The 27,836-nt window shown below is 36.8% G+C and overlaps 1 protein-coding gene across 11 annotated transcripts in view; it reads right to left on the bottom strand.

Moving 5' to 3' along the window:
- The window catches only part of ANKIB1 (ankyrin repeat and IBR domain containing 1), a 91,407-nt gene that overhangs the window by 31,775 nt on the left and 31,796 nt on the right, over positions 1–27,836 (bottom strand). For 3 of the 11 annotated variants that reach the window (XM_051612941.1, XM_051612952.1, XM_051612950.1), the window contains exons 1-4: positions 25,212–27,255; positions 21,740–22,008; positions 8,101–8,401; positions 4,571–4,753 (exon numbers count right to left, since the gene is read on the bottom strand). In XM_051612941.1, the coding sequence (XP_051468901.1) occupies positions 4,571–4,753; positions 8,101–8,401; positions 21,740–21,927 (672 nt within the window). In that variant the 5' untranslated portion in view covers positions 21,928–22,008; positions 25,212–27,255. Of the gene's footprint in view, positions 1–4,570; positions 4,754–8,100; positions 8,402–21,739; positions 22,009–22,726; positions 22,738–25,211; positions 27,256–27,836 lie in introns of those variants that run through there. The other 8 variants (XM_051612942.1, XM_051612949.1, XM_051612948.1 and 5 more) reach the window with 6 other exon arrangements.

Here is a 27,836-nt window from a genome sequence, read left to right as displayed (position 1 = left end):
GCTGGCATTCTTATGTAATTACCCTAGAAATTCCAGAGTGATGGCTTTATACAATAAAAACCCTTAAAAATGTTAATGTGTACAAGACATAGTCCTGTGGAGACTTGCAAAGACCCAGTCGTTAGTTATAAGGATGTATAAACTTTATGGGATGTCAGAGTTTTGTTTTTAACTACTTCAAACACTGATGACTTATCTCTGTACTGCCATGTAACGTAAAGGATTTTCATTACGGGTCACGATGCTCAGAGATCTCCTTTAGTACTCATTTATGGTGAAGCTCTTTATTGATATTTTCTGTGAAAAGGGCATTGTTCAATATTATAATCATTTAACTATATAATGATTTTGGTACATACTATTTGAGTTACTATAATCTATTGATGAGCTTCTCACTACAGATTCTAACACATTCTCAAGAGCCCATTTTAAACAATTTTTTACCACTAATATTTAGATATCATAAATTATAGCATTGTTTTTCCTCCTGAAATCACTTTTAATATGCAAGCTGATTATTTTAACAGTACATTTTCATCTATTATCGTTTTCTTCACTTTTAAAGTACTATTAAAAGAGACAAGGACAAAGTAACTACCATGATGACTGTACAATTAAATGGTGTGAAATACACATAATATAAATAGCCTCCTTTATGAGGGGGATGAAGTCTGATAGTTAATAGAATAATGTATAAAAAAAAAAATCTATATTCAAATTATCTCATTTATATGCACTATATGTATATAAATGTGTAAGTCTTAACTACCTGTAGCTCCCTTCTCCCCTTTCACTTAATAAACCATTCTCTATCAGTAGAGATAAAATATATTTTCATCATTTTACATATCCCTTTGTGTTTATGATACTTGAATTATATATACATTTATATTAGATCAATTTTTGAACCGAAGAAAGCCATTCTAATTACTCTATACTCAATGAATCTGTGATACACTCAGCAGCAGTGTATTTCTACCGTATTCAGTGGCACACATATAAAATGAACTAAGAAATTCTATATTTTGCTCTTGCACAATGTATTTTCTCAGTCAACTGAGAGGCAAAATCATTCTGGATGAGTTGCTCTGAAGTACTTCTCATTCCCAGGTGTTCCTTATGTCAGTTTAAAACATTGCGTGATGTGATGGAAATGAAGGTGCCTATTATCTTCCAGGGATACATCAAGACAAATATGCTCCCATACTAGAATAAACAGCAAATTAAAAGACTATGCAAATAAGACAATAAAATCTATAAAAGTAGTTAAAAAAAACAAATCACAGTCATACTATTTAGTGTAACTTCAATCAGATTAAAAGATAAATATCAACTTTGATAATATGTAACAGATTTTTTTTTTTTGAGATTGTTCATCAACAAAGTAAAAGAAAATAATCAAGACAAAGAAGGTAATGTGAAATAATCTCCTGGCTAATTTTCTAATACCCTTTCCACTGTTCACACATCACAGATGGATCTTCTTTTGCTACAACTAATTACAGTGTTAGGAGTCACACCTTATATTCTTAAAATACTTAACATTCTTAGAATATTTAGCATTTCCATTTTATATAGGGAAACACAGATTATATGAGTGTTGGCACACTGTCTTCCTTCCAACTGCATTTTATGGAAACACACTTAACAATCACATTTGTGTTTCAAAACTATTAGGGCCCGTTTGCTACCCATCTTTAACTGCAGTCTCTTATTTGATCACTAAAAATGCTCCAGGTGTACTAAACCCAAAGTAAAACAGAAACGTTGCTTTAAAAATACGCTTCAAGGAGCACTGCAGTAAATGGGATTTTAAAAGGCTGGGTAACTGTGTGATGGAAATGGATTTTATGCAGAAACCCTTGTGGAAAGAGTAAACTGAACTGCTGGAAGACAGATGGCTCTTTGTTGGGCTCTCAAACTTGAAATGTGGGTTTACTATTTTGTAATGGCTTGAGAGTCTCTGTAATCAAAGAAAGGTATGTGGAAGTTATTTTTTCCACTATTACAAGTGTTTTAATTCTGAACATGAGCACTACCTAATTCCTTGGTAATACTTCAATATGAAGAACAACAGAAACTGGTTCTCAACATCAGAAATGATGACACTGCACAGAGTGCTACAAAGATCTGCTCTGTCAGAGAAAGCTGACTGTTTTCTGCTGGAAACACGGTAGGTCTGGAAGGTAAGTGTACTATAATTCCAGATACTACTGTGCATATTGTAAACATGATTTAAGCTTGTTTGGCTGTTTTGCCTGGGAAGAAAACTTATTTGTGGTTTTCAAAAGTTATATCTTTTCATCTAACCTTCATTCAAGAGATGAAATGACTTTGAAAATGCATTTCTTTCTTTCAAAGTTTTAAAATTCTTTATGAGTTAATTTTTTTCTTCTTTGGAAGGATGTTAATGGCAATCACTGAGCAATTACCATCTAAATACTATGCTACACAAGCACGCTCACTTCCCACAGTGTTCAATAAATTCCAAAATGAAATTGTGTGAATTTACCCATCTTTGAGGGGCAGTTTTGGTAAGGAAATGTATTCTGGGGAAGGCTTTTGGATCCCTCCTCATGTGCCATTAAGGTAACAGCTGGAGGCATCACCACAGCCAGCAGAAAGTGCAGCTTTCACTGCCCATCCCAGACATTTGCCCACAGATCTGGAGGACAAGGACATGTAGTCATTTGGATTGCTGTTCAGCCCTAGACTTCATAAATCTGGGGGGTTTTTTAACTAGTTTTGGCCACTCTGACAGCTAAGACTCAAAAATTAACTTCCCATGGCTTCATTCTCTTGGCATCTCTCTTGAGCTAGCTCTTGTGCTATTACAGTTACACAAGAAGTCAGAGAACTTACAACACTGGAAAGTCACAAAAAAAGGGGAAGAAAAAATAAAAGAAGGGAGGCACATGAAGCCAGAATTACTCTATGTGAAGCCCCAAGGCCAACCAGTGTATTAAATTACAAACTGACATTTTTTGGCTTGTAAATTTCTAGAACATGTGGTAAAGCTGCCCTTTTATGTCAGATGGACCTAGGTCTGCAGGCCTGCCTACATTTCAGCTCTCACACTCAACAACTTTGTTTAAAACAAGTCAAATGAGGAACAGAACTGTATCTTTTAACAGTCTCAGTGAAATGACTCCAAATTAACATAATTATCTTTTAATCAAAGCTCTTGTAAGTATCAAGTCTTTAAGCCGATTTTGCTCTGAGCATCCACCTTAAACTGTCAAGAGACATTATTTTCTCTTGCAGAGAACCCTCTTCAAGTGGTTCTTGATTTGCCCCACCCATGTTAAGTAAGCTCACTATTCTCTTAGCTGTGCTGGTGCATATGCCTGCAAACCCATGGCATAAATACAATCATAAAAACAGTTCAAGTTAAATAAAACAATTATATATATTACCACTCTTCAAAACTTTTTCCTCTTCTAAGCCAAATCATTGCTATGATCTAGTCAACAGCATAACCATCCAAAAGAGTGGCAAAATACAACTGTGGCAGGAAACAGCAGCAAGCTTTTACAGTGGTTTTGCCAACAGAGAAAATGTAATTTCAGACTGTACTCTTACAACAATTTAGGTGTCACTATGTGGGAATATTCAGAGAAACAGAGTTAATTACATTTGTTATTTCGATGTGGATTATTAATAAAGCTCATCTCAAAAACTCTCAACTATGAATAAACAATCTAATGAGGCTTGTTTATACTTGAATTTATTCAAGAAAATTAGTCAGAAAATGAACTGAACAGTACAAAGACCTCTTACTTTCAAATAAAAGTGACCACGTGTGGCCTTCTTCAGGGAAACAAGTTATGTGATCTAAGGCTACTCACATATACATCTGAATGAATTTTCTTTTAAGTGTCATTAGGTTATATGTGGACTAAGCTAGTAAAAGGCAAGGCCCTGCTACTTTTGAAGGTAGTAGCCATACAGAAATCTACTGGCCTTTAATTTACACATAATTACTGCATAATATTCATTGAACAATATAATTTATGTATCCTTATTTAGAATCTTACTTAATTAAAATCTGATAATGGGAAGGATACTTTTGCTCAGAATCTTGTTTGTCAAACTATCTTACCACAGTCTTCTATAAGGCTTACAGAATTCAGGCAAATTTATTTTAGCGAATTGTCCCTCTCTTACAAAAATTGACTTCAAAATAACACCACCTGTTATCTGTTTATCATACAAGTTCTCCCATCTTTATTCCACAGATTTTGTCCTTTTGAGAATTTCTCCTGCCCTCACTTCTCTGTTTCCTAGCTTACTGGCCTCACTGTATTCCCTACAGACTCACAGCCTGCAACACTTTCAAGACAGTCCATGTAATTAAGTATCCTAATAAAATTTTCTTTAGTTTTGACAATGTATTTCTGTTTTCTGAACTTAATGTGAAAGTTATAAAGAGCTGTGCTGAAATAAAATGGTTTACAAATACACAGTACAACGTACAGTACCTACTGAAATACTCTGCAGAATTTTGTCATAATATAACTGTTACAAATATAAATGCCTAAAATATCCCAAATTTGAAGTATCCTCTGACCTCTTTTTTGTCTAAAGCAGCGTATTCAGCTTCAATGCTTTCAGCTTCAGGATCACGTGAAAATACCATTCGGGATTCCAGGTTAAGAGCCAGCTCTTTGTGGTGTTGTTTCTCTGCACAGTCACATGGCGTATCTTTATTTTCATTTTCTGCAAACAAATCTCCACCATGTTTTACCAGAAGCTGAAAAGTGTAACGGCAAAGAAAACAGTTAATAATTACAAACTCTATTAATATTCTGAAAAAAAAGACATGTCAGTTAAGAGAGAAGAAAAAAAATGAACAAGGAAACAGAAGTGGCAAATATAATAGTAATGGTTTCTGGGAAATAAAGATTCTCTATTGTTATTAAAAACATTACTGCTTGATTTAATACATAATTATACTCACTGTAATTCCATGGAACCACAGATCTCAGAAATATGTTACAAAACAACATGGTACAATATGTCTCTGTCAGCCTTTAAACACTAAAATTCTGCTCTACTGATATGGTCTGTGGTCCATAGGAAATGAAGTGCCTGAGGTCCTCAAGCACCTGGCAAGATGGAGCCAGAAACATCTTTAAATATTCTTTATATATGGGTGTAACTCCAACATTCTTCCTAGCACTTGTACACTGGTGGTGACACAAAATGGGAGATGAGGTACCAATTCACATGTACTGGTAGCTCTACCTTATTTTTGAGAACATGAGAAAAGTGAAATGAAGTAATTCCATTACAGTCTAGTAATCTGTCATTTCAGCAACCCTGTCTCTTGCCAGTAAACACTCAGAAACACAGTCTCCAGCTAATAAGCACTAACTGTGCTGCTCGCATTACCTTGCCAGCCTTGCCTCCCATAATAAGTTGATCTCATATAAGCAAAGATTACAAATGCCATAGATTTTTAAGGCCAACAGTAGACCATTCTGCTGATTTATTATGACTTCTTTATAACACATGCTAAACTACTGATGGAGCACTCAGGACAATCATTTACTACTAAAATGACTAAGCTTATTTCTAAATAAAACTAAAATCTATAGACATTATCTTAAAATCTATAAACATGATCTTGCCTTCAGACCATGAAGGCTACATACAACAACAGTAGCCAGGGTATTTAAAAACTTAGCTTTTAATTTTTATACTTCTAAAAAAGAAAAAAGAAATTCCCCAAAATTATCTGTTCTCCACATAAACCTTTTGTATCATCATCAGTCAGTGCCTACTTTTTTCTTCAGATTGTATTTCCTTCATCTGCCACTGTAAAATACAGGATGTATTTTACAAATCTGGAATAATTCTTGCAGATTCTCTGGAAATTTTCCCCACGATCTTCAAAATAAAAAGAAATGCAAACCCCAATATACCACAAACCAGTGCAGTAACAAGATTTACTTCAGAAGGTATTAGTGTCATTAAGTATGACACCATATCTTATTTTCATGGCAGAGTATCAGGCAGAAAAACAGGTAATACTAGGATAATTACCAAGATATCCAGGCTACAGTTACCTTGCTTTATCTAAACTCCTTAACATTGCCAAAACTTTGAGTTTTGCATTCTGTTGGTACATTTTAAACTCTAACAGAAAGTTATCTGAGGCAACTAAGACACCTTTTGAGGAATAAAAATAATAAATACTTGAAAGAACACTCTATAGACCTGTGCACCTCAAAATCTAATCTGCAAGCTGAGAAATATGCAAATCAACAAGTTTTTAATAATGATGCCATATTTCTCTGGAAGCACTGTTAAAAAGGCTTGCATCTTTGAAGTAATTAAAAGGAGATTAGTAACTTAAATAATCACAATAATAATTTAAACAATTGCAAAAATGCCATTTAATATGCCAAATATGCTATGATATGTGGAATATGTCTGCATAAGATCAAATCTATTCAGCATGAAAGCTGTTGGTTTTTTCTATTCAGTATTTTGAGGTAAGAACATTAACTTTGCCCAAACTATCTTTAGCAACAGGATCCACACAGACATTCCATCCAGGAGAAATTTAACATCTGTGAATGGAGTAGTATCAGGGCTGCACATTTGACTGTAACTCTCAACAAATTAAGTAGTAGGTGGTTTACCCAAAAGTTTGTTCTTTCCTTATGTGGGTGTGGTGGGGATAGGGGAAGATACAAGGCTGGAGTTTTCCTTAAAAGTTATGGAAAAAGAAGGAGATGACTACGGAGGAACGCTGCTCTGAAGTGAGAGTAACCATCACAAAGCTGGGCAAAAGGTGCTCCTTGTGTTCTGAGTAATGTTCATTTCAGATGAAATATGACTTCAAGATTAGGCAATTTGGTTTTCTCTCTTTTTGCTTTTTTAAGAATTTTAATCCTCCAATACTTCCAGGAACAAAGAGATCACTGTTTTAACTCCTTCACCAAGCTCTGTTTTGGGCTTTTTGTTCCTATTCATAATCCTGTTCCTGTTGAAGAAATTAGAAGGACAATAGACTATACCAGAGGACTTAAGATAGCTCAGATACCAATTTTAGGATCCCAGGTCCTCTACCCTATGGTAGGACACATAAGGAAGTTTGAACTTGGGGGTGTACTCTATGTTTCTAATACAGAAACCATGACTACTTAGGCTATGTAACTGTTTCCAAACTGGCAAACAGCAATCCATGTGGATCAGACTATAAATTCTTCTTCAAAGACAATGTGAAAGCAAACAGCAGTCAGAAATGGTTTAGTCAATTGAACAGTGCATATTGTCTTGATAACATAACCTGGTTTATTTAATTAAATGGGAAACTATCAAGTGTAATAGCTGGATTAATCTAATGAATCACTTCACAGACAGTGAGAAACAGGAGGATAATTTGTGAAGAAACACAAACCGTGAACTTGAGTTTAAAAGTAACTGATTCTACAGTCTGCAGTTAAAAGCTGCAGCTCAGCTCCAGAATCGTAATTTACTCTGAGGTGACTGTGATTCTTTCTGACATTATCCTCTGCCTGGGTCTCACTGTGTGAGCCCACTTGCTTCATGCTCTTGAAACGGAAACTTTTGAACAGCCGTGTCTACCTCTAATAGCACAGTACAGCTCCATTTGGGGGCAAGAAGTCAGAAAGACTGACGCAGAAAACTCCTTGCTCAAATCCCTTGTAAATCTTAAATCCAAATTACCTAGGGATGTCACATGTGAAGTGAGAGATGGAAGACAAAGAAGAGTTTCTGCGGATAATATAATTGCTCTATGATTCTTTTTTATTGATATGCGTCCAACTGTAAGCACTTTAAAAATCAGTGAAATAGACATAATATTCCACAAATGTGAGTAAGCAAGCTTGTAAATATGAGAACCTGGAATATCTTGGAAACTGGTTGCTATTTTTTTTTCTGTTTGCCATTTCTTTACCACAGGCAACCACTGCCACGTCAAATAATTTTGTCAGTGTTTTTCACCAACTTTGCTCAAAGAGGCTGTTAAATGCTAAGCCCTGACATTTCCCATTTTCTGATTTACTAATTTACTTCATTTACTAATAGCAGTATACAGACTTGTGATTATGTATCAACTTTTACCTCGACACAGGTTTTCATCCCTGAGGCAGCAGCATAGTGCAAAGGTGTATTTTTTTTGTTATCAACAGCATCAATGGCTGCTCGCTCATATTGTCCTTCATCCAGCTTTGCTCCCTTCCACTTCAGGATCATTTGCAGACAATCTGCTCTTCTGCAGTCATCTTCCGAGGGTCGTGTCAGGCGAGGATGAAGGGCTCCTTCCGAGATCATGATCTGAGGTCCCATACACAGTAAGTGCATAGATGTCTCATTGTGCACATTCCGTTTATTCGGGTTACCATCTCTAACAAAAAGAAAAGTTCTGCAAGGGGGAAAAAATAAAAGAAAAATAGAAGGAAAAGAATTAGCACACAATTCCACTCATTTGGAAGGGTCTATTATGACAGCTCTCTTTTCTTCTTGCCATGATCTTGATTAGCCATGGGAGTGACAAACATTCTTAATAGATAATTACTACTGGACAGTCCTCCTCCATTTCTCTTAGGAGTCAATAGCCAACATCAGCATGAACCACTGAAATATACTTAGGAGTCATATATAGTTAATATGTCAATGTGTGATATAAATTTTAGTTGGCAAAGTTTATTCTACAATTCTGTATTTTATTGCAATAAATGTTGTAAGCCATAGGACTGATGGAATAGATAAATTTCTGTTTTTTCTACACTATGTCCTGAATAGTAGTACACTTGGTAGTTTGCAAACAGGTAATGTCAGAGCAACTTCTTAGAAATTCAGTCTTCTTCCCAGTATCTTTAAGATTGATGAAAAACCTTACTAGCTTTCTTGCTCCAGAGTACATAGAAGTGCAACATAATGCAAACCCTCACCTATGCAGATGACAGAGGCTGGCAAGAATTGAAGTTTTCTCTTGAATGCTTTAGGGACAGTTCAAAGTGAGCAATAAAATATAACCAGCAAAAAGAATGAACTGAGGAATGCAAAGGAAACAACAGACTAATTCCTGGAACCACAACTCTTGATTCCTGACAGCTCCTGAGATAATGCAGCTTTCTGCTGCTTCTTGCCAGCAATGAATTAGAGAAGTTACAATCTGATTCTGAAATGGAAGAACCGAAACATACCATACAAGCTCTGTGAATCTAAACTTGAGTTTGGCCTTTGGAGCTATACTACAGTAAGACTATTTTTTTTTTTCCTTAAGGGAGGGTGAATGGTAGGAAATGGTAGAGAAGAAAGATTGTCTCTTTGTAGGACTGGGGTCAGAGTGACAGCAAGGGTGAAAGAACTCTATGTGAAGGTAGAGAGGATAGTTTCCAGAGAGGTAATACCAAGCTAGATCAGAAGTATGGGACATCTTTCAAGAAGTCACTGCTGAAACACTTGCATTGTTCTCTCTCCTAAAACCAGCCAAAGGCTCCTCCCTGACTCTGAACAGTTTGCAGATATGAAAAAAAGTTATTCTGGAATCATCATTAGAGTCAATATGGGGGACCAGCTACCAGTCTCCCTGCTCTTATCCCTCAGACTAATTTTGAGTATCAGGAGGGTCCTTTTGGTAAACGTTAACGAGGTCTTTCCCTCTCACTTTGAGTTGCTTTATCTTTAATGTACTGATTCCTGATACTCTTCTAATTCACAGTAAATTGTTACTTTAAAATTCAGAGAAGAACTGTCTGTGGTTTCTGCTAACACTGAACCACAGCTTGAGTTTTTTTAATTGCAAGAATTAAAATATGCTTCTCTAGTATCGTTACCTATCTAATAATTACCCTTCTGGCTTGATAATACTATAATGTATATTTCTGTTTTCAATATCTAGCACTTTATCATCACAATTCCAAGTTGTGTTTTTTTAAAGCATGTGATTCACTCTTGAATCTGGTTACAGTGAATCTGATTTCAGAATACGACAATATTTTTGTGGTGACAGTGATCAGACACTTTCCTACAAAACAGTATTTTACACACAAACAAAAATATTCATAGCCTCTGCTAACATAACAGTAATGTTTACTGAACCATATCAATTAAAAAGACCATCTTGCCTATATTCATCTCCCTCCCTTTATTTTTTTAAAAAAACTTTACTGTATTTTTCCCAGGAACTCTGATGAAATTCTCTTCAATAATCCCGAATTATGGGGATTTAATCCCTATTTGAATGACTACATGCTGTAATTTACTAATTTTCCATTTGGGTACAAGACATAAATGCTGAATGGATAAATGCTCAGCCACAGCTTGAGGTAGATCATTCACCTTAACCTTAACAGTTCAATGATGAGATGGTTCTGCCCTAGACTGAAACTGCATGAAAGTAAAATTTTAAAGCTGTCAAATCAGTACCCCTTTTAAAACTAAAAATTTCTCTCTAAAGGATTACACAATAGTTTAAAAGGCAGCTTTAGTAGTGAGTAACCATTAATATAAACTTTTTCTATCATAAAATTAAGCTCTTGGGGAAAAAAACACAATAAAAATATTGTTTTAAGAATTCATGTATACATATCTGCTAACCTAAAACTACAAGTGCTTACATCCTGCCTGCTTGCAGATTCTCTGCCCTTAAACAAATAGAGGCATTTTTCTGAATTAATCAAATTATGAAAAGCTCTACACTGGATTTAAATATTTTAAAGTGTCATTTCTTTGTTTTACTATGGCTTCATAACACACAAAACATCCCTATTCAAGTAAATCTGCCAGGAAGGTAGTTTTTGAACTCCTGCAACAAGAAGTATCATTGGATTATTTTTTTTTCTGAGAGAAATAAAAAAACCAAAACTTCTCTAGAAGGCTATAAACTTGTCTAAGGTAATTTCTTGCCCTGCTGCCAAAGTCATCTGCTAAAAATTTGTCCAACCATCTCCAAATATGTTGAAAATGTCAGTAAGACCGATATGCAAATTTTTGAGAACAATTTTGTGGTGTTTGTAAGAAACAATTATGGGTTTAGGGAAAAACTAGGTTTGTTTACTTGTTCTCCTTGCACTCAACTTGTGTGTCTCATTTATGAGTATGACAAACACCAGAGTTGTCAAGGGAAATGGAAACCTCACTCAGGACACACAAATGGGCTTCACAGTGTCATAGTATTGCCCTCCTTTTCTCTCCTTAATCTTTTCCAAAAAGCCAAAGACACAGATCTTCAGTTTAAGGGGAAGTCAAACCAATGCCAACAAGTCCAGCTGAAACCATGACTTAAAGTTCAGAGGAGATGACTACTGCCCAAAAAGAAGTAAAATCATACATTTAAAATCCACAAATTCATTATTTGACAGGGATCAATTTTTACCAGTGTTATTTGGTGCATAAAACTTTCACAGAGCAGTGCTACAGACACTCGCAATTTGCCTCACAATTTCAGAGGTATAAAAAGCTACAATTTGCCTGCAAATGTACTGATGGAGTGAAAATATGCAATGCCTGTGGGAAATACCATTTAACCACATGGCATCCAGATTTTACTCTATTTGCAGTTTCCAGATTTTTCTTCATGCTGTAGCTCTTTGCAGAATCCAAACTTGAGGTGACAAAAGTGTAAAAAAAGTGTGTGAAAAAATGACAAAAAAAGAAAGAGCTGTAACATTCACACCAACTACTATCTATATTTGCAGAAAAGCAGAAAGAGACTCAAGATTACAAGGCTGTGAACCTGAATAAATAAACAACTGGCACATTCCCTCACCCTAGGAAACTAACATCAACACAAACATTTCTTAAGGTTTTAATAAAGCCTTTCATGTTTGGGACATGAAACCCATCATTTTTATAGTCTAATTGTCTCTCTAAACAAATGCTATGCATATTATAGTTGTGTATGTATATATATATATATGTGAATACATATATGCATATATATGTATGCATATAAAAACATACAGAAATGTACCTATGTATAGAAAAAAAACAAAAAAACCCAAACCTAGTGTAAAACTGAACTGTAAAGCTAGTTCAGACAGCTGGAGACTGAATCTGTTCAATGACAGTGAAATGTACTGATTTTTGAATGCAAAGCATTTATGTATACTATGTAATTACACAGCAAATTGCACTGTTGCTTTAAGCAAGACAAGGTACTAGAAAAAGGTGATCAGCAATAAGGTAAACTGATCTGCACAGGATCCTGTCACAACAGCTCCTCTGGCCCATGGGTTAGACAGCCCATCTAAGTCCAGTTTGCTATCAAAAAGGATACAGTGCAAACTTCAGTGCAGGTATAAACCTAAAGCTCATAGTATTTTGAACATTAAGAGAAGTATGGGTAAGTCATGAGTTACAGCAACATACAAAAGAGCCAAGCCCCACTACCCAGTAATTTAAAACTCATATATAATGAATTAATTAATACAATTATTGAATTATTCAGCTTCCAACACTGTAGGTCACTATTGATGCATTAAATTTTGAATAATCATGGTTATTTCACTAATTCAAAGTATTTTTTCCCCCAAATGTACTTAACAAAACGAACACAGTGCATTAGTAAGCACCTGATGAAGTGTGTCATCACTGAAAGCTGTCTAGAAGTAGAAGCTGGTTTAAATAATTTTCTGAAGAGTATTATTATTTACCTGATGTTGAAAGCCACATCTAGTAAAAGTAGTTATTGAATTTTTTATTTATTATATAGTGCTAGAAAATTCTTTATTAGTACTTACAGTTTCTCTCTGTTCCATTTAAGATTCTTAAGCTTCTCTTACAGCCCAGGAATCTCCTGCATGCACTAAAAACCTGGGCAGGAGACAGTGACTATCTCTATTCTAATGCAAAGAATCTGCTGATGTATCATTAACCATCTATCGAAGAAAAAACAGACTATTATCCTGACCTTTTGTAAGCCTTAAATTAAGTTGGCCCACTGCCTACGAACTATCAGAATTTCCACGAAAACCAGTAATATCCTGCTACAGTAAGGAGTGAGGTTATACGAGTGGTGCTTTGGTCTAACAGCAAAAAAAACCAGAAGCTGTCAATTGATACTGTACCACTGCTAATGGAAGCCTGTGAAGAGCTAATTCTTCCTTCTGAAATGTGAGGCCTTCACTGACATTTTGAGATCCCTTACATCGAGTACTCTGTTCTGGCCTCATATTCTGCATTTTTCCTAAACAGAAATGCCTCCCATTTGTTCCCATTCATATGATGCCTACCAAGTATGGTACATCTGGCAAAATGGATTAAATCAATTTCCTGAGTACTCAAACAATTTCTGCAGATTTTCAGAGAAAAACACCAATTTGAAAACCAAGTCCAAACTATGGCACATATGAATCACGTCTGTTACTTAAAGCAATCCAAGGTTCAAATGGAAATTTTTGACTCTGCCAACATATACTCTGCCTATTTCACTTACAGAATTCATGTAATGTCTCATACAGAAATACCGCCCAGAATGCAAGAGCTGTCTTCGCTCTCTCCTAAGCTGGCTCTAAAAAGCCTTATAATTTTTCTTTCACTGTATTGCTTTCACTTCACCTATGGTTTCCAAAAGACTATTAAAGTGATTAAAAGTAGGCAGGCACCTGGGTCTGAGTTCCAGTTCTGGACTGACTCATGTTAACGTAGTAATCCATCACTTGAAGACACCAAAGAAAAGTCTTGTACAAATAAGAACCAATAAAGAACTTGGTAGTCTCTTTACTAACAAGATGCAAATAAAAATGTTTCTTCAGTTCAGTGGTTTTGTGTCAGCTAATACGATTAAGTATGGCCTTCTGTAGTTTGATGATAGTCTTTGGCTTGGTACAACACAAAATCCAAGAGGAACCATGTGAAGGAGTGGCAAAGGGATACAATCAAATTGTGGAGCACAGATCCAAAGATAGCATACACTAAAAGCGACAAACACAAAACTTGGTTAATCCTTACATTTGCTATACTGTGGGCCAAAAAAAATCATGCTTTATATATGGTTACTATGCCTGTTAAGAGGAACAGCAGTACCAAAACACAGAATTAAACCATTCCTGATGGAAGAAGGTATCAACAACATCCTTAAGTTACCATTAACCAGAAAACTATTTTAGTTAGGAGTGACTTGAGCTTGGCCTTCCCTTGGAAAATCAGGAATACTCTTTCCATGATCTCTTGCCACTTCCAGCTTTTAATTAAATATTTTGAGTGAGATTTCAAAAGAAAAAGAGCTGGGTGCCAAATTAGACGTGGCTTCCACTGGAGCTGGATGCTTATCAGCAGCTTATGTGTCTAAATATCTTCTGTAATGCAAAATCTGTGTGATTTTAATCTCTGTCTCTGGCCCTTTCTTCTATACATTTCTTTACAGCTAGAACCAATTTTCAAACTTCGGTGTCATCATTCCAGCTTTCTCTCCAAATCCCTCAGCTAAATACAGCTTTTTCTGAAAAGAAATTCTGAAAATTTCACACAAAATTCTCTTCTCAGATAACTGTGAGACTATCATTTTTAGATTGGTTTCAAACAAATGTCAGAAGTAATAATAAGCATGAAACTATCAATGAGTGGGTTAATCTTCACAGCTTTGTATTTCTGCACAGGGACCATCATCTAAATATCAGCTAGTAAATCACCTCGCAGCGTATGACATCTAGTGTTGATACTACTTATATAGCAATAATAATGAAATGACACAGCAAGTATTAACAGGCTTTGCATAATTTCTACGATTTCTACTTCTTAAAAGCTATGAATGCATTACAGAGATTGTCTCATCTTCCTCTGTGTCCCCTTCTAGAAAAATCCTTTCAATCTGTATACTGCTTGATAGTTGATGACACTAAATTTTATTTTAAACGTCTCCATTAAGTAGTTTTATTACATTCAAATTGAAATAAAATTACAAATTTAAAAATTCAAATAATCCACAGTCTATATTTCAGCCAAAAGGAAAACTGGGTTTATATACAATGCCACTGAGTATTTCAGCTGGTCCTGGCATTTATCTGTAAAAGTTAGTTATTTCTAAGAACTGCAAGTCTGTCAGTTATTATTCTGGTAACTACTGAGCCAACAGATCTCTCTCGTAAAGAAGCCACGTGAGCCTCTAACCTCAGAGTAAAGGTAAGCCATTTGACACAATGACTCAGAAGTTACCAATCAACTTGACAGAGTCACAAACTCTACCTGGTAACAAAATTGGCTGAAATACAGATTCAGTCATCCTGCTTAGCAGGGACCAAAGCTGTACTCTACAATCCAAATATAATTTTACTTTGCCTGTGGTAAAATGCTCACACAAGTTCTACTAAGGAGAACAAACAACACAGAATAAGAAATCCTTAATCACGTACTGTATTAATACATCTCATCTCACTAGTCGCTAACAAAGTGATCTTATTCTACAGTATCTGATTTCCAAGGAAACTAAAACAAGAACAATGTGGGGAATAGATGACTGTTTTATTAAGAGCATTTAAACAGTCTCTAAATGTATAGGCAAGAGCATTGCAACCTAAGGTTCCTGCTTTTCTAAAGGATGAAAAAAACACCTAAGTGGGAGAAAGCAGCAATAACAACACAGTCAACAGCGGCACCTGTAACTGCAGAGCAAGGCTGTGTTTGATCAACAAACTCTGTATGCATCACATATATTCAACCTATTAAGGTTAAAATAATGAGAAATCAGCTCTTGGTTTTTACAAACACTCTGACAAAGCCTGGTCAGACCATGCTCTTCCTATATTAATCCCCTACCTCAAATCAATATTCCCTTCAATATTTCATATTCCAAAGCATTCAGTGCATGACCGAGCCTCATAACCAAAAATCTGAAGGTCTTACACAACCAAAACATGGGTACTTTTCAGCAGCTGAGCGGAATGACAACAAAACATTCTGATCAACACAAGTGCTCCTGCTCAGATGGATTCAAACCCTGCACCAATCACCCACCGTGGATCACGACAGTGAAACATTCAACATTCTAAATCACAAGCAGTATCTCCCACAAGTAGCATCCATGTCTGATATTGTAGAACTGTTAAAGTGTTCCATTTACAGCTTTGCAGGTGTTTAGTATTCCATTTTACATCATTATCTATTACCTAGGCATACACTGACTATAGAGGGAGTCTAGTATGAATAATTGCAATATAGTCATCCTAACATTTATCAATAAAATTAATCTTAAGTAAAATTCCATTCTAAATACTGAATTTATATGTGTAATTATTGATAATTAAAAAGAAGCTTGCTTTTTGTTGTTCAAAAGTGAACAATCTAGACAATGACATTGTAAAAAACTATTCAGATGAAATATTAAAGACTATAATAATAGTTTCAGTTATTAAAACAGGACAGAAATCTTTTGCTGTGTGAGAGAATGGGAAAAAATATTTAGATGGGTATTTTTCATATTAAAATCAGAAATCAAAACTAATTTTAGGAAAGAAACACATGTGACTAGCTTCATAATTTTCTTCCCAAATTAGTTGTAAACCACCGAACAAATTTAATAATTTGAAAAGTTACCAAGAAGAACAGGAAAAAGAAAAAGAGAAAAAAGACTTCTCTAGGATTTCTGAACAACCTACTGAAAATGTCTATACAGTCAATACAAATTTTCTTACACTGGGACCCTGTTGTTTTACTTAATAATTGCATGTTCTTCCCATTTGCCCTTACTAGACGAAGAGCTGCTATTAACCTCATTTTTCTTTTGCTTATATTTATACCAGAAGTACGGTCAGGAGAGCAATTTAAAAGGGAACAGCAGTTTTACTGGCAAAGCATTGAACAGATTTTCAGAAATTTGATAAAGAAAGAATGCATCTTGTAGGATATTCTTCTGAACATTTCAGCATGATTTATTTAGGTCAATTTGGTTCTCAACGTTTAAACATTTACAGAACTTCTGCATCAGTCAAGAGAGTGCAAGGTGAAGTAAACACATTTTTATTTACAACTCCAGAAGAAATCTGAAATTCAGAGCAGCTTCAACCTTATCAGAAAATAATAAAATACAGCACCTCTCTGTAGCCAGATCTGCAATGAAGTTAATAGGGTTTCCTCTAGTACTTCTCCTTTGCATATATTTTTGCAACACTAAAATCCCCTGACATCCTCTCAACTTGAGAGAAGCCGTGTTCTGAAAAACAGTCTATACACATCTCCCTCCAATGCATCCAAAACCAATTTTTAACATTGCTGGAAAAGGAATAAAAACAAACAAAAAAAGATATGGGAAGAGACAGTCCCAAATGTCCTGTGACCAATGCAATGTTCCCTCTGATGTCAACAAATATTCTTTATTATTTATTCTATAAAATACACTGGTAATCTCAATACACTTTCTTGGATTGCACTACAATTGCTTAGAGCAGTCTTTACTGAAACCTCTTAAACAGCAATAAAATCAAGATAATATAAGGTGAGATAGGATAATATCAGATAAGTGTATAGCATTAATCTACTAGAAATTCCAAGAACTGCATATTTTTTTAACATATAAGGACACTTCAGCCTAAGGTAAACCACCACTACTTCAAACTTCTGTCTTTCTACTGCAGTGGAAAATACTTTCCAAATTATAGCAATGAATCAAGAAATACTTCCTATAGTAACCATAAACTGTCTTTTTCCTGTTCTAGAAAAAAATCACTTTCACCAAGCTCTTCTGCCACCCCATAACCCCATGTTTCTATCACCTCCTGCTCCGCCAACTCTTTCTCCTCAACTCAGGTCCAGAAGCAACTGCTACAGACAACCCACTTTTGGCTTGAGTACTCAAAGTGCCCAGACATAGCAGCATGAAGTACACAATGAGGAAAATTCGTCATTGATCCAAAAATCTTCCCAGCAAAAGCTACAACACTGGAAGTCATGCCAAAACATACATTGTGAAATGACAGTATATTTAAGATGGTTCTTTTCCTTTCAATCACAAGTAGTGTCTTTGTGATTTCCAGCAACTCCATCTCAGCCACCCCCTTGTAGTATCTCAAGAGTGGTTCACCAACAGCCAGACCCTAGTGTGTAACTTTCCACATTGACAGCAATTCTTTCAAACTGAACCATCAGAAGGTCTCAAATGTACCTTAGGCAAAAAAAAAAGCCTGGAGACATCGGAGGTGCTTGATCATCTGAAGACTGCATTTTTTAAAGTAAACAGGATTTCTTTGTTTTGGGACCCCCTCTTCACCATGGGCTGCAGGGGAGACTCTGCTCTGGTGCCTTGAGCACCCAATCTGCCCTCCTTCTTCTCTGGCCTTGGTGTTTGCAGGGCTGTCTCTCTCACATATTTTTCACTACTCTCTTACAGCTACTGTGCAGTGTCTTTTACCCTTTCTTAAGACACCACTGAGGTGCCAGTAGCGTCACTGATAGACTTGGATTCGGCCAGTGGCAGGGCTGTTTTGGAGCGGGCTGCAGCAGTTAGTGTGCAGCATGGGGTGGCTCCTGAACAGGCAGCTCCTGATTTCTTCTCACAGAAGCCACCCCCAAAGCTCCCTGCTACCAAATCCTTGCCATGGAAACCCAGAATGTCCCTTTCTGTAGACCTCTCCTGGTGGGTGTTACAGCAGGGACATGGAGTGGACGGCTCTCCTGTAACAGTGCTGGAGCATCAGCTGGGATCCCCCTGCTGCCCTGCCTCTGGGCTCCCTAGGATGAGCCCTCTACCACACAACCTCACCCAACCTCCAACTATATAACTCTACTAACTGGACAGAGAAAATGAGATAGCTGCCAGTTATGGGAAACTGCTGAGAGCTATGCAGTAACTTCTGGCAACTTCAAGAAGTGCTTCAAAATGTCTTGTTTGTGCTAAGTAGCTGTGACCAGCAATTTTTAGTCTTTAAACATCAAACGCTCTGTTAAAACAAACTGATTCACTAGGTAAACATTATTTAGGGCTGCACACCAAACAAAAGTTACACGTTAACTGAATGCCTATTTTCCATTTTTTATATCAAAATTTCTAATATGATACTAATAAAAATTATTATAGAAACAATCCTAGTATTTTAACACACTCTTACTGACTCTTTAGGAATAAATTAACAGCAAATACTCCTGGTTATACCAATGAGTATGAGGCTACAGCTCGGCTATATACTAAATCCAGTTTCTGGGCTGTAAGTGCTAGATGAAAGGCACAGCAGCCAGATGACTCAGACACCTGCTGTAAAACAACTGTGCACTTCAAAATTGTTGAGAAAGTTTTGTTGGCTTAAGTTTCTGCCAAGCAGACTTCATGCTGGATTACACTCCAGGTCAGGAGTTTTGCTTCATGACCTTTTCACCTCTTTGCAGTTTCTTGTTTCTTCACTTCTGAAATGGCTGTACCAGGATGTCCCCAACTCACTTTCATTGCAAACTAAGTGCCTGTGCATCTACTGTGTCTTTGAACAATCACTACCAGCCATATATCTGGTAACAGGGAGTTTGTCCCTTTACCTCAGCATTAGGTAACAGCATTACCAAATAGGTTATTTCTGGACATCTCAGCATATCTCTCTCAATGTATTCTGTTATGCAAAAGGTGTACTGACAACTGCATTGCACTAGTCTATTTTGAGAAAATTTCACACAGTGAATTGTAAAACACGTCAGTTCATATCCACCTACAATAATACAAATATCAGCCTATAAAGACAATTTGAATGATATGGTATACATTTAAGTAACATCTAGAGTTTGAACTACAAGTTAGTGTAGCTACAGATTTGCAAATATTTAAAATGTTTAATGAAGAGATAAATATAAAATATTATAGTATTTTGGACATCCCATAACTATAAATCTCTCTCAATATACAATAAAAGTTTATTTCTAGCTACTGTATTAATCAGTAAATTGCAGCATTCATTTTAATATGAAATTTATTTAATCTCTGCCATATGCAAGACTTTCTGTATCAAAACCAGGAGGCTTAACTGGAAATCACTTGTGTCCTTTCTACTACCAACTCTGCAAATAGGTACACTTTAAGTCTACATTTATTAATTTACTATTTTGTTTAGATAAAAGGCTACATTGTTGTGAAGTATGCCTTAGACAGGAGTTCGGAACAAAGGCCTCAAAAATACAGCAGAGAAGTAGATAGGAAAAAAACTCAGCAAATTACACCTAGCAAAAGCAGCAATTGTGACAGTCTGAGTTTTTAGAAGCAGACTAGAACAAATAATAGCACCTTCACTATGTTTACTGGCAAAAAAAAAAAAAGTATTGCAAACTTTGAACTCCAACTAGAAAAAAGAATGATTCTTTCAATCATTTGTTTAGTGTGTGCAAAATATAACTGAGTTGCCCTGTGAGACTTAAGATGCTAAAGGTCTCATGCAGCTAGTAGTAAAATGTCATTACTAAATTACCTTTTTTCAACACAAAGCAATTATCTGAGATCTCATCATAATGGTGCAATATGATTTTACTAATGGACTGCTCAGAGGTCAGTAATTATTACTCTTTCTTTCCATATGTGTAAACCATTTCATGTGTCCTTGTTTCAATGAGACTATACTTCCTTAAGAGGTATTTTTCAGAGAAAAAACCTGAAAATCTTAGAGAAAAAAAAAAATCACACAGAAAATGTAAATAAAAAATGGAAATTATTTTAAATTAAGTTGATCTAAATTTTTCCTATAATTCAAGAACTGGGAATGGGGAAAAGTCTGGGGATGTTAAGAAACAAACAGATTCAGTGATTAAATGAACACGTTTTAAAAATAGAAATACAGAATACATGGGGAAGAAGAGAAAAATATTCATCAAAATTCAAGGTAAATGAGGAATTAGGGTTTTTTGAAGTCTAAAATATGGTTAGGTGAATCTAAAACACTGAGGAAAAATGTATGCTGGGAGGCCAGATACCTAGCAAAGTTGGAGTACAACTAGTAAATGAAGGACAAAACAAACCTTATGAATACCACAGGCCCATCAGCAGATATAAAACACAGAAATTAAGAGTATTAACAATAAAACAGTTCAATATATATTTATGTTCTGTTTCCTAAAATAAAGAAGAGGATATTTAAGTTCTCTCTAACTTACTACCTACTGAAGAAGAGGTCTAGCAATGTCTACTGAGTACCAGCTTCATGAAATACTAGACCAGAACAGCATGTACCTGCAATGTCTGGACATGGATAAGATGTTAATCTTTAACTGATCTTAGCACCCTGGCAGAAGTACAGAAGAATGAGTAGCTCACAAACGGATTGTTGTATATGTTGACTGCAGCAATAATAAACTTAACTCATTATCAGAATACTAATGTTAACTATTATTATCCAAAATGAAAACTAAAAGCTCCCTGAATAGCACAATATATGGTTATTCTTGTGTTATCTGAAATGAGACACAATCAAGTATGGTATCCATTAGGTATGGCTTAACAAACAGATTATTTTAAGGCAGGAAAACACATCAAGAACAGTGCAACAGTCACTACTTCCAAAGAACCATGGTACAGGGACTCTTCAGAAAGCAAGCTAAAACTGTCCAAGGCTGATATTACAAGGAAGGAATAAAAATACTAAAAATAACATTAAAAACTGTTAACATCAGTCTGTGATTATAGACTAATTTGCTTGTTTTCTATTACTACTCGAACATGTTACAAATTCTGTGTCTGCCACACACATACATATGCACATATGTGTGCACACACATAAGGTATTTATTATCTAGCTGACACACTTGCATTTCTTAGGTCAGTTATTCACACCTAAAAAAAATTTCAAATCACACTTACCCCAGTATACGATTCATTCCATGTCTAGCAGCATAATGCAGTGGAGTATTGTGCTGGTATGTTTCTCCGTAAGAAGTATTTGGGTCAAGAGTTTCTTTTAGTTGAGGGTTGCTCTCATAGATTTGGCAGGCCAAGTTTTCATCTCCATTAATAAGAGCTTTGCGGAATTTGGTGGTTGTATTTCCCATGTTGTTATCCTAGCTACCAACGGCACCTTTTCCTTTCCCCTTCATCCACTTGTTGTACGGTTCTGTAACATACTTCACAGCCTAAAAAGAGAAATAATATTTCAGTTATTCTTAAAACACTTTTCTAGATTAATTCACCCAGAAATACAGCACTGTAAGCAAGCATGTGCAGAAGTACATAGGGCCTGTAAAACCTATGCAGGAATTGCTGAAGTCCTTCAAGGTATATACACAAAAATTCCAAATTCTTCACAAGTAATTTCCCTGATAAGTTGTGCCATCTCCCTGTGCAAATATCTTCACCACTATAATCTTTGAACATACAGGAAAAAAAAAAAAAGGCCAATATCCACCTGTATTAAAAGACAGGGATGAACACTGAATTTCTGTGAATGAGAAGTGAACTAGAAATGACAAGTTATTTCAAAGCACAGCAGAACCAAGGCAACATTCTTAAACGAGGAGGTAAAATTCTTCAAAAGCATGCAAGAAAGCAGACATCAGTTTAACTTATACTTAAAGATCACGTAAAAATGTGCTTGAAGCACCTGTGCTTGTGTAGGTGGGTGTAAACAACACCCTTCCGTGCTAGCAAGATGAATGCACACGAACACAGCAGTTACCTTGGCCCCATCTTAACAGTTCTTCAAAGCAAACTCTTTTAAACACCTAACCCAACTTTTAAAATTACACTTAAGAGATCAACAATAATTGGTCCACAAAATGCCAGGCATTATACTGGCACAAACCAAGTGCACCTCACAAGCTCTTCAAAGTATTTTCCAGCTGCTGTGATCACCAGCCTCTCACCTTTATCTGATGGAGGGGACCAGCAGATTGAGTTGCATAAGGACAGTGCAGACAGATCATCTCTGCTCATGAGATGGCACAACAAAAGCTTATCAGGTTGTGCAGTCAAAAAGAGCACACACTGGTTTTTGTCAGAGCATCAGACAGGGGGACTCAGCACCAGGCTGCAGCTGGCAATACAGTGAACCTTCTAGGAGGTCTCTTTTGTGCATGAGTCATCCCATCCAGACCGCTCCACGCCAGACCTTTCACCCCACAAAGCACACACTGGGATCCAAATATGCCAGGCACAGCAGGTTAGGAAATTGAGATTTATTATGTTGGGCACATGCAATCAGGCAGGGCATGAGCTGCTTCATTGCTCAGTACCTTACACTCAACTTGCTGGGAGTACCTCAAAACTTGTATTTCTACATTGGCTTTCCAGCACAGTTACTGGTGCCCAGACAGCCTTATAGGCAGAAGAAAAAGAGGAATCTGAGGGGTCTAGAGCTGCAGAAGATCCAAGGGAATGAGAATGTGGATGCAACCCATGTGAAAAGGATTTAGGAAAACCTGGGGAAGAGCTGCAATGACGTATTTTTGTTTCCCCTGAGTTGTCCTTTCACAAGTTGCTTTCAAGCTACTGTGGTGAACTTGTGTGTTACATTCCATCCCAGTCTTCTAATAGCTTTGCTCAGATCCCATTCTGCAAAAGATCCTAACAGCAGGAGTCTTGCACTGTCTCCTCTCTGCACTTCCTCTGAAAGGTCATTTCATGAAGGGGAGGGAGAAGAGTGCTGTCATTCTATTCTCACCAGTGCTGTCAGGACTGTTAGAGAAGAGCGGTGGCCTTGGTGGCCTCCATTTTCACCTACTTTTCCTACAAAACCTTAGTCATGCAACCCTTATTTTGGAGTTGTGTTCTACCTTTTGATGTCATTGTGCGAGGTAACAACAACGCTGCTGAAACAGCTGACTCAACATGCTAAACATGTTGCACATGTTCTCCTCTGTGACCAGTTATCTAGCAAGGAACTGTGTTGAGCAGCTGCAAGTTTCTCATAATAACAATAAAATCACAGAATTACAGAATGGTTTGGGTTGGAAGGGACCTTAGAGATAATCTAGTTCCAATCCCCCTGTATGGACAAGGACACCTCCCACCAGACCAAGTTGCTCCATGCCCCATCCAGCCTGGCCTTGAACACTTCCAGGGAAGGGGCATCTAAAAGCAAATGCACACCTTTCGTATGTTTAGCTACATACACAAAACAAAGCCCAGATTCTTCAATCACACTCAGGATTCTGTGGCATTTTGTACCTTTCCATCATCTCTGTATTTTAAAATATAAACATGTAGATACTATGCATATTTAATATTTATATTATTCAAGAAAGCAACTGCATATTCACATTACTGTATCACAGGTCTCAGTGCTGTAGATGTTTCCAAATGCAGAAACAGTTTCATTCTTCCCCTCTACACTACTCTTGTGAGACCCTACCTGGAGTACTGTGTCCAGTTCTGGAGTCCTCGACACAAGAGCGACAGGGACCTATTGGAGCGAGACCAGAAAAGGGCCACAAAAGTGATCCAAGGCATCTCTCCTACAAAGCCAGGCTGAAAGAGTTGGGGTTGTTCAGTCTGGAGAGGAGAAAGCTATGGGGGAACCTTATAGCGGCCTTCCGGTACCTGAAGGGGCCTGCAGGAAAGCTGGGGAGGGACTTTTTACCAGGGTGTGTAGTGATAGGACAAGGGGCAATGGCCTTAAACTAGAGCAGGGTAGATTCAGATTGGTTACCAGGAAGTAGTTCTTTACAATGAGGGTGGTAAAGCACTGGAACAGGTCGTCCAGAGAGGTGGTAGAAGCCCCATCCCTGGAAGCATTCAAGGCCAGGCTTGATGAGGCTCTGAGCAACCTGACCTAGTAAAAAATGTCCCTGTAGACTTCAGGGGGTGCTGGACTAGGTGACTTTTAAAGGTCTCTTCCAACTCCACACATTCTATGATTCTATTACTCTACTCTAAATATTGGACAGTTCCAGGCTTCAATGAAAGAATGTATAAAACCAAGAAAAACTACACTCTTTTCAATCAATCAGCAATTCATGTTACCTTCAATAGCTGGAACTTCAAAAGTAACTTGAATGAATGATTTTCAGCAGTCTGTAATGAGATTTGTTTATGGTATTAGATTATCTGTCAATCCCTATGCACCACCAATAGCTCTCAAGAATATAAACTAAGTTAGGCAAAAACTAGTGCTTGAAAGATACCACTTTCCTAGAATCCTCACAAAAATCAATAATGAAGATCCCACTAGTGCCCATAACATGAAGAAAAGCACAAAGCCTTCTTCCATCATTTGAAATTAGAAGGTGAGAGCACCGATTGCCATGCACTTGTTTCTGGAAATTAGCACATGGAGAGCTTATGTCAGCTGCAAAAAGAACATGCTGCCTCTTGCCCCAAACAGGAACATTAAACAAACCTGGGTCGGGATGAGAAAGGGTGTTGAGAGTATAAAGAGATGAGATGGTACTGTCAGGAAGTCAGAGAGGAGGCTGGAGCAGTAGGGCTGATAGTGTTGAGATACTGTAGAGAACATCTGAATGGATTTAGGGAGGGGTCTGGAAATGCATGGGAGAACTGAGCTTCTGTGCAGGGTGTCTCCACAGAACTAAAAAACTCAAATTATTGCAGTGCAGAAAAGGCAAAAAAAAGTAAATTGCATTAATTCTATTGCACACCGAACAAACCTCACTTATTTTTGAAGGAGATGGTAGCACAGTCTTCAACAACTAATAATCTAAAAGATGTAGGCACGGTGCTTGAGCTATTATGTACATTATCACAACATCTGGGAATTTCAGGAATATGCTGCATGTATTGCATAAGTCACCGAACAAAACAGTGACATCTGCTTCCATAAAAGAAGCTTACAGTCTGTGTGCACAATATAGGGTTATATATGACACAGGCATAACATGGAAAGCTGAACGAAATAGAGTAAAATACTCATCTGTAAAACAGGAGAAGTCTCCAAATGAAAAGGTCCTCAAATGAAAGGGAAAATTTAAAGAAGGATTATGAAACAGTGCAATTATGCGGCTTTGAACACAAGTGAAACTCCCCAAAAAACTGAGAATCAGCACAGAAGTATTGAAAATTTTGCAAATGGCTAATTTAACTATAATCATCACATTATCAAAGTAAAATGAAAGATGACGGAAGGAGAGTGAGTCTATGAAATCCCTTCAGGTGAACGTGAACATCTTATATTTGATGTGACAGCAAGAAATCAACCTCTGAAAAAATGCAAGGAGGTAAGTGACAGCATCAAAACTAACCCAGAAAACAATTCCCAACTTAAAATACATGATACGATAAACTATATCAATGCCTTTCACCCTCATACACCATCCATACCATCTATGTCTTTAACACTATGACAGGCATTAACTTTTATAGTTTGGAAATTTGGTGGGCCACACTACAGTTTTCTTTTCTGAATTAGCCATTAAACGTGCCAGCAGAAATACAGAAAGACAGGGGAGAAGCTGTCTCTGTACCCTGGCTGCAACAGTTGGCTCCCAGTGTGTTTGAAAGTCCAGAAGAAACCAAGATGTGACAGCTGTGGCCTCTCTCAAGCTGCCATGGCTCATGAGTGCACTGCTGTAAAATATTCAGTATCTGCCCGTTAGCAGTCTTCAGTTCATCTTTCAGCTAACAGACCAGCTATATATCTGCCACCAAAGAAGCCTCTACTTCAACTGAAGAGGAAAGAATACAAAATACGAGCTGATACAACAAACTTTTGGATCTGAAAATGCCTGAAAGGGGCCCAGTCTGCCTTCTTTTTGTGTTGTTTCTTTTCCCATTAAAAGCTTCCAATCTGTTACATGTTCTCAGAGGACAGTAAATTGACAAGGCCAATGCTGGAACGAAACAGTGACTCCAAGAAAGGAAACTTGACTAGCTCTTTCAAACCCTCTTTTCATGTTTTTGAAGGTGAAGTGCATGTAATACATGTACTTCCTCCTGAAATGGGGGAAACAAGTGGCAGGGAAAGGGCCTGGAATATCCTGCCAACCCACAACATCAGAGACACGGACAGTTGCTGTGGGCTGAATACAGGGATTGCTAAAGCCACTTCAGTAGTTCCCAGGCTCTCATGAGTAGTGTGCAGTGTCAATGTTGCAGCATTTAAAATGTGTAGGCTATTTTTTAATGTACAACATTACAAAAATCATCATAGCAGAACAAAAAAATGACAATACGAAAATGACAATTTTCAAGTATTTTATCTTAATGAAATGCAACTTGAATAGAATTTTACAGGACAAAGACAAGATATTTGTTTGGTAGGCAGAACTATTCACTAAATTTTCAAGTTCTGTGATAATGGAAGGGCTATATCGTAGGCTTTGCCATAAGCTCCTAACATTTACCGTAACAACAAATACCAAAGAATACAGGAAAAACTAAATGCAATGTTCACTAATTATATCCTGTATTTCAGAATTCCAAAAATCAACCATCTCATTCAAAATTACAAACTGTATTTACTACTCTGCTATTGCCAAATCAAAGTTCCAGCTTAAAATAAAATAAAAGCAACAAACAAAATACTCGTTACACAACCCACCTAAAGTCTAAAGAAAGATTCTTATAAACTCAGTAAGGGGCATCCCATTTCTCTGCTTTGGCCACGAACACTAAAACTTCTAGGAGCTTATTAGCCACACTGCTAAAAGCAACACTGTAGCTCTGTAAATGTTTAACCAAGAGACAGCCACTCTTACAGGAGCTTGAAGACAGTACAAGATTAAAAAGGGTGGATACAGAAAGACATGGGCAAAGCAAGGTAAGAATGAGACTTCGAGAGCAGTTGAACCAGCTGCCCAATTACTATTGATTTTTCCATGGGCATCATCATAGAAGGGAGCTGGATGAAAGACAAGTGTAATAGCTTAACAGGATTTTAGGAGGAGTTCCTCCTTTGAAATACTGCTGCTGTGCTTGACAGAAATGTATAATGAATTCTAAAATATTTTATAAGTGGGATCAGGAAAGCATTTTTGAAACATCCTACTTCTAATACTGGTTTAGGAAC

This window comes from Apus apus, chromosome 2 (genome assembly GCF_020740795.1).
Source record: "Apus apus isolate bApuApu2 chromosome 2, bApuApu2.pri.cur, whole genome shotgun sequence".
NCBI lineage: Eukaryota > Metazoa > Chordata > Aves > Apodiformes > Apodidae > Apus > Apus apus.
The sequence above is the reverse complement of the archived record's forward strand: the minus strand, read 5'-3'. Positions and strand labels throughout refer to the sequence as shown.